The sequence below is a fragment of the Theobroma cacao genome, chromosome 7 (genome assembly GCF_000208745.1).
Source record: "Theobroma cacao cultivar B97-61/B2 chromosome 7, Criollo_cocoa_genome_V2, whole genome shotgun sequence".
Taxonomy (NCBI): domain Eukaryota; kingdom Viridiplantae; phylum Streptophyta; class Magnoliopsida; order Malvales; family Malvaceae; genus Theobroma; species Theobroma cacao.
In genome coordinates, this window is record NC_030856.1 from 15001963 (window position 1) to 15010528 (window position 8566).

Sequence of the window (8566 nt, forward strand, 5' to 3'; positions counted from 1 at the left end):
AGTAGCTAATGATCAATGTTTCAAGAAATTCAAAAAATGAGAATGCAACCCTATCAAGTAGTAATATTTGAATAACAATTATCTTCTTGTAATCTTAGCTGTTTTTGAATTTATAGTACTTCTCACTTGCATAATTTGTAATATAAACACATGGTAATAGAGAATGGCAGCCTTCCTTTTCCCATAAACCTTCTGTTTTATAATTTGCTATATGGTGCTAAGCCGATATGGTAGACTAATTTAATAATGATATAATTAAAGTTTGATAAAAAAATAAACTTGAAAATTTGCCGATTATTCAAAAACAACTTATAATAACCCCATTCGTAAGAAGTGAAAATAAAAGTACTACTATTGTAAATAACATAAAAATCCGTAACAAGATGATATACAAAGCAAGAAATAGGCTAAAGAAAAGGATTAAAATACGAATAAGGATGGATCTATCTCTGTAGGAGGGAGTCCCCAATGGACGACTATCGTGCAAACCCCAGCAATATAATTCATTAAGAAAATTTAATCTGCAAATAAAATGACAAAAATTAAAATTAAAATAATATGATGGAAACTCTTTTTTTTTTTTCTTTTTTTTCTAGATGCGCATGATGGAAACTCTTTTCAATGTATGAGTTAGATGACTAGAAAACAATTGGGACAGTGGGAATGGCCATCAATTACCATCCAACAGATCAAGGATAGCATCGATGCCGAGCTGGATCCGAGCAATGTTCATTGCTGCTAGACGATTGCCTTTCTTGGTTTCTGAATTTTTTTGCTCAAGCTTTCTTAGCTTTTTCTTCGCTTTCCTTTCAGCCCGTTCCATGTGGTTCAGTTCTGCCCTCTTCTCGGCTAACACTGCTTCGAACCATTTTGTTTCCATCTCCATTTCCTTTTCATTGTTAAATGGTTTAATTAGTACAATAATCGGAACACAAAGCAGATCAAATCAAGATTCATCAGACAAAGAGAAAGCAAATTAAAGAATGCAACGATACCTGAATCTTCCTTTTCCACGACCAACGATGTTTCTTTTTGGGGACTTTCGATTTCTGCAAACAAATACAACACTCTTATTGCTAATAAAAATAAAAGAAAAAAGATAATAATAATAATAATAATAATAATAATAATAATAATAATGATGTTGATGATGATGATGAAAAAAAAACTCATTAACTTGGCCCTTAAGGGTTTACATACAGTTAGAGGTGTTTATGAACCGAGCTTAACTCAAATTAATCTTTTTTAAGGTCAAGTTCGAGTCATTTACATATTATTTTATTATTTAAATATTTTTTAAAAATATTTTATATTATATAAAACTATACTAATTTATAAAATGATACACAAAAAAGGTTACTGTATATAGCTGTTGTTATCCTACCTTTTGAAATGGAGTACTTGTCATGCTAAATCTCAATCCTTTTATTTTTGGTCAATGATTAATATTTTTATTTCTATTTAAGGAAACCTTCACCAAGCTTCTGAATTATAAAATGAGATGTAATTCTCATACACTCATAAATATCACCTATCATTTTAAGATTCAGATCAAAATATTAAAATTAGAGTCTCAAGTATTTATTTTATATGCAATTGACTTCATTTCGGTCTAATTGATGATACTTAATCCGTTGCTCTTTAAACCTTATTTAATGTCTAAAGGGGAAAAAGAAAATGCTTGCTTTTAGAAGTGTCTAAAAATCAAGCTATCTATCTACGCCTGCAAGCCCAACACGTCTGCAGTGGGCCTTGAACCTAGATTTTTAAACCTTGAGTCTAACTTGGTTCTATTATATTATTTTATTGATATATAATATATTTTTTATTTAATTAAAATTTTAAAATGTATTTAAGAATACTAAAATATTAATATAAAATAATAGTTAGATGAGTAAGTTAAAAATGAGACCTTATAAGTCCAACTTAAAAGAATCCGTGAATACCTCAACTTGCTTCCATTGATCTGATTAACACAGATTTTCCATTGAAAACGTTGTACAAGCGAAAGGGCGATCGACATGTAACTCTACTTTTGTGGTTTTTTTTTTTTGGGTTTAGTGGCCATGTAAGACCCGTAAAACTCTTGACTAGTACAATAAGGGGATGATTGAACCATACCGGGGATATTGGGTGCCACTTTTATTGCGTTTAGTATACAATTCTTTCCAAAAGATCTTAGCATAGTTATCATATGGTATAATGCTTAAAATTTTATTCACTAAAAATTTTAAAAATTCAAATAAATTTTTACTCTTCTATTGTGTTTAATCAAATTTTTATATTTTTATTTTTGATAAAACAAATTTTTATAATTAATAATTAATTAATTATCATTAATTAAAACATCTTTTGTCTTTTTATATTCACGTGATATTATCGTTGAGAGTGAAAATATTATGTAACATTATTATCATGTCACGTCAACAAACTAGGCATTATTTAGTAATATATTTGTACGTCACGTTAGTAACACATAACGTAAAAATGATAACTAACTCTTAATTATAAGAGCTTTTTTGATTTAAAATAAAAAATAATTCAAAGGTTCTTTTAAGTATCATGCCTTATCAAAATTAGTTGGATCTTGGTGAAGATCTTGGAATACTAAGTCAATGGTTCAACCTTGAATTAATAGTAGAATAGTATACTTTTTTATTTAAATCTATTTTTACAAAAATATGTAATTATACATTTAAATAATAAATATTTTAAGAATATACAAAAATATAATATTCGACTTGATGATTATAAAGATTTATCTCTTTCTTGAGATAAAAGTTCATCCTATTAGTAAAGTTTAAGTGGTTTTCATTTAATTTAATTTTTTGGAATTGAGTCAAAACCCATGTAACTAGGTCAATACTAGTTTAATACCAAAAAAAATTTGAAAAAAAAAAAACTTATAGGTTGAACTACGTTTACATGATCTAACATAAGAACCCAACTTGTTTCATGATCGAAGTAACCGGTTCAATCATTCTAACCATTGATTAGATTTAATAACTTCGGATATGGAGGTATGAACTTGAGTCAACTTAACCAGTTATCTTAATATTGGTGATGTTCTTTGCCTTCTTTTTTAATTCCAAAAGAAGAAAAGCAACAAAGGTAACGTTTACTATCAATTGTTTAAGTTCAATTGGCAACATTCTTGAACTTACTCGTTATTTTTGAGATAAGTTCAAGCTCAGCTGACCAATAAAATTTTGTTCGAGTGCTTTGATATTTGACTCGAGCATAAATAAGTCGTTGATACCAATTATATTTATAATACAAATTCTTTTTATTCCACAAATAGATTGCAATCAAGTTGAGCTCATAGTGAAATATCTTTCGAGCTAATTCTAGTATCAGAAAAATGAAATTCGATCTGGTGCAAGCTGATCGAATTTGAAGACTTGAGTTTTTCATTCAAGTCAACTCGAACTTTTCACTATGTTCATCAGATTCAACTTGATTACTTGTCTATTTGGAATCATTCATGATGGAGATGGCAAAGGGATGTAGTCTAACGGATCATTCCGAGACCTAAACCCGACTTGACTCTTTCGAAACGTTTCGCTAGATCAAGATCATATCTGATCAAGGTACTTTGACTTTCACAGTTCAACTCGAACCAATCTGCATCCGATCAAGATGGATCCGGATGAAATTGGGCCGAAGTGTGCTTATTTGCCATCCTACTCATGAAATTGGATCAAGTCTCAACGCTTTTCTTCAAACAACTATCTAATATAACAACAGAAATAGTAAATGAAGATGCATGGAAAAAAAAAAACAGAAGAAAAAGAATAAAGAAGTATTGCAAATGAAATTTCTTAATCTATACCAGTTGCTTCCGTGGAGTTGAAGACCGGCCTTTCACCATTCTCTTGTTTCTATTCGCAGTCGAAGAAGCCTAATAATCTTCCCTTCCTCCTTTTCCGGTGGTCTTATTAGCTGAATGCACGACTCTGCTTCTAGTATAAACCGTACTCTTTATATAAAAACATGCCATCTGTCGGGATCCTGCCGAAGAGGCTCTTTCCACGAAACTTCGATAAAAAGAAAATACAAATTAGAAGAGTTGACGCTGAAGTAAAGGTAGGCTGCTTTATTGAAAATAAAAAGCGTCGACGCGGAAAACTGCTTTGGAGAAAGGCAGTCGCAAGAGTCGCGTGGTTACGTCCGATCTGTCTTATAAAATCGACAGAGTCGGGCGTTTGAGACGATTCACTACAACCAGCAATAAAAGACAATTCTATTATGAATATTTTTATAAATATCTCTTTATATTATATATATATATCTAGATTTAAATATATATTAGATTCGATGGAGATTAGGATTTAATCCTCCCATATAATCTCTTAATATTATTTTTATCTTATAAATTTAATCTTGATAAGGAGTTATTAGTCTATGAATAGGTCCCTTAGCTTCATTTGTAAGTACACATTTGAATAAGATCTTCTTAATCTTTCTAAATACTTTATTTTCGTTTTAATACTTTCTTTTATATTTCTCTATTTTTTTTAAGATTTATTTCATAACACGTTATCAACATGATTCTCTAATCTCTCAAGTTTCAAAAGAATTTCAATAATTGGTCTTTGATTTCTAGTTTCAACAAATCAGTAAGTGTTGGTATTATTTTGTTGTCATCATCTCCAAGCTTTAAAAGCATTTTAATGGTTGGTTTTTAATTTCTGATTTTAAAAAATCAGGTAAATAACTTAATATCCTTTTGGTGTTTTCATTCCCTAAACTTTAATATGAATTTTGCTATCATATAGTGTATATTGTATTTTGTCCCTTTATTGGAAAGTGAATTTATTATTATAAAGCTATTAATGAAAATCCATTCATGTTTATTTCCTAAAGTGAATGTGAGAAATGAGATACTAATAAAAAATCATAAATCCATCTATTTTATGAAGTGAATGCGATATCATTTAATAATTTTGGTTATGATCATAAATCCATCCATTCTTTAAAATAAATGCAACTTCATTTAATAATTATGATCATAAACATGAAAGAGGTCGTCATAATAATTTATACTATTATTATTTTAATTTTAAGGATAATTTGATCACCATAAGTGAATGGATAATTTTACCATCAGAAGTGGTTATATAAGTTTGCCGTAGATGGATAATTTTTCCATTAGAAGTAAATGGATACTTTAACCCACTAAACCACCAGAAGTGGATAACCCATTAAAAATTAGATGAATATTTTTAATTCACTAGAAGTGGATAAACAATGAAAAAACAAATGGAAATAATAAAAGTAATATAAAAAATATATTGTTATTAATGTGACATGGAAGACCATCTTGAATTTTATCAAGTATCGTTGAAAACTAAAATATATAAAATTGAGTGGCAAACTGCTTTAGAGAAAGGCAGTTGCAAGAGTCGCCCGGTTACATCCAATCTGAGTTATAAAATCAAGAGAGCCAGGTCTTTGAGATGATTCACTGCCGCCAACAATAAACAACAATTCTTAATACTTAATAAATTTTAATTTTTATGTCAGAATAATATGAGATTTTATTATTGTAATTATATTTACATCTACATGATTTTTAAATGATTTTTTTTTTCATTCTTGATCAAATGTGAATTTTCTTTTTTGCTATTAAATCTTGTTTTTTTTTCCATTATTCTGAAAACAAAAAGGTAAGTAATAAAAGTAAAATTTCAGCAGGGTCTAAACAAAAATAATCTAATACATATTAAAAAAATGATTTTTTTCTTTTTGTCCATAATTTCTTCTGATATTAATTTTTTTCTTTTTTTTTATTATATATGTGTGTGTGTGTAATGTATATATGTATATATAGTATTGAACAAAAAAACTTATCATCTATACTATATAAATATAACAATTTATAAAATTTGAGTTAAGAAATTGAATGGAAGTTCCACCTGGCCAAATCTTTGCACCTCAATTGCTTCTACTTTCTATAATTTTATAAAAAACTGAAAATGGAAAGAAAGGAAAAAGGTAGAAACAAAAACGTAAAATAGAGATTTTTATATAGGAAGATTTTATTTCTTATGTTATATAAAATTTTTTAATTAATTTTAATTATTTTATATTATATTAAGGGTTTCTTTGTCTTTTTTTTCCTTCGGTGGATTTTTTTTTGTTATTTTCTTTACTTGATTGGTTGGCAAGGTTGTATTTTCTTCTTATTATTGTTTGATATCTTAGATTATTTTGTTGATTCTATTGTTTGCTGGTTGGGCATTTCTTGATGTTTTCCTATTGTTTTCTTGATGTGAGTTTGATGTTTACAAATTGTAACCCTTTATATTGTTATAGTCATTCCAGTGGCTTTTTGTTTGTTTTTAAAGGAAGTTATTTTGTTTAACCTTTTTACTATTTAAAGTTATCATAAAATGTTTCCTGTCTCAGTGATAGATTGTATTGTATGCTAAGACCTAAAGAATATAAGATTTGAATATTAAATGTTGGTTAATTTTTTTATTTTGTTGCTATGAGCTCGATTGTTCTAAACGTGTTAAATTATTTATTATTGGAATTTCTGGGTCTGGAATTTCTGGTTATTACATTGTACTGTCTATTTTATTTTTATTATTTGTTGCTATAATTTTATAATATTACACTTGAGTTAATTGTTTTATGTGCATGAAGAATTTGGTGTTAAGTGTAATTTATTCGTAGGGTTTTATTGTAGTTGTTTGTTGAAGCTATCTTTCAAAGAAGTTATTTAAACAAGTAAGTTTTAATATAATTTCTGACAAGTAAGTTTTAAGTATTTATTGATTCTTATTCTGTTCTTATATGTGTTGTCTTTTGATACTAATGTAACTTACTTTCTATGTTCCATTATTTTTTTGTTGGTTATATATGAATTGTTTTAGCTTAATAGATATTCATTGTTAGTAGTATTTGTTCCATACAAGATTAGTTGTATCGCAGTTATTCTTTGTATAGTAGTGGCTATTTTTGGTTTCATTAGTGACTATTTATGGCATACATAAAATAAAGATTCATATGGATACAACATATAAAAGTAAGGTCAATTTGTATTGCTAAGTTTGTGTGCAAGTAAATTTATAGGCTTAGTTGTGTAATTGATTGATAACTATTTATGAACTTATTTTAAATTCTTATTTATTGTAATTAATATCTTTTATATATTTTACAGATACAATGTCAAGTGAACATTTGAGAAAAAGAGCAAGATATAAACAAGGCACTAAGTCTTCAAATATTGCTGATTGTTCATTTGATTGGTTTTTTTATATTCTTTTTGTTGACAATCCCGCTTGGTCATTTAGTATGGGAGAAAATTCTGTAGTAGCAAATAATAATGTCATTCAAACTCTTGATAGCACAATTGTTCATAGTGATTTGAACTGTAGCAGTTCATTCTGTCATCATGAAAATGGTAAATCGTATGATTTTCCTTTTGAAAATCTATATGATGTTCCAATTATTGATCATCAATCACAGCAATATTTAGGGACATGTGATTTTAATTTTGAAAATCTATATGATTTGCCCATTATGAATGACTAGTTTACAGTCATTGTTGGGTCAAGCAGTAGTAGAGAAGGAATGATTCATGTCCAAGGTATATTCATAGCTCTATAAAGTATTAGGTTAAAAAGCTATTGTTGCCTTATGATTGTCTATTTAATTTGTAGTTGTCATAATATTTTTGAATTTGTATTTTGTTTCTCTTTGGAAAACACTAAGGATATGATAGAATTCTTTATTCTAGAGCTGAACGACAAGAACAAATAAATGAAAGGTTGAATGAGTTAAGTATACTGGGCATACAAGTAAGTAATGTCTCAATTAGAGTAATTACTTTTCGGAATTATTAATTGTGTGATTTATGGGACCTATTATTAATTCCTACATACATAATAGAAAGATACTACTCAACACTTAACTTTGGTGGACCAAATTATGTATGTCCTTTTTACGGTGCTATAATGTGGTACGAAGAAAGTGTAGATACAAGTCAAATTACAAATTTTTGTACATTTACATTGTCTTGTCAACAAGTTATGGTTCGATTACCTTCATTTAGGCCTACATCAAGGTTCTTACGTTCTTTATTAGATTATCAAGGAAATAATAAAAGTAGTACATTTAGAGAGAATATTAGTATTTACAACTCTATGTTTCAATTTACTTTTATTAGTGGTAGAATAGATAATAGCATAAACAATAGTGCAGGTCTATATATTTTTACAATTAATGGACAGTATCATCATCTCATTGACTCTTTACTTCCTACAATAGGACACAAACCTAAGTTTACACAATTATATATGATACTAATAATGAGGTTTCCAATAGAATGTCTATTTTTACAGATAAAAATACCAGTGATGTGATAGATAAATTTATAGTGGAAGGTTTGATTAAAATATTTGATAAACTTATGTAATAATTAAAGTCTTTAGACAAACAAGAGACATGTTTAGAGAATCAACTAATGTTTCAATTTAATTGAAATTACTCGGTGCACAGAATAGTCAAGATAGGACTTATGCAACTCCTACTAGATCAGAACTTGTTGGATTAGTTG

General features: G+C 28.0%; 1 protein-coding gene across 2 annotated transcripts; it reads right to left on the minus strand.

The window, feature by feature from the left end:
* On the minus strand, positions 328–4186 carry LOC18594849. Of its 2 annotated transcripts, XM_007022506.2 has the most exons (4): positions 3833–4186; positions 996–1049; positions 679–889; positions 328–521 (listed from the first exon to the last, which is right to left on the minus strand). In XM_007022506.2, exons 1-4 carry the CDS (start codon positions 3869–3871, stop codon positions 517–519), a joined length of 309 nt encoding a protein of 102 aa, XP_007022568.2. In that variant the 5' UTR covers positions 3872–4186; the 3' UTR covers positions 328–516. The 2 variants fall into 2 exon arrangements, with proteins under 2 accessions (XP_007022568.2, XP_017979610.1); XM_018124121.1 differs by lacking the exon at positions 328–521 and having other exon boundaries at positions 544–889; positions 3833–4185.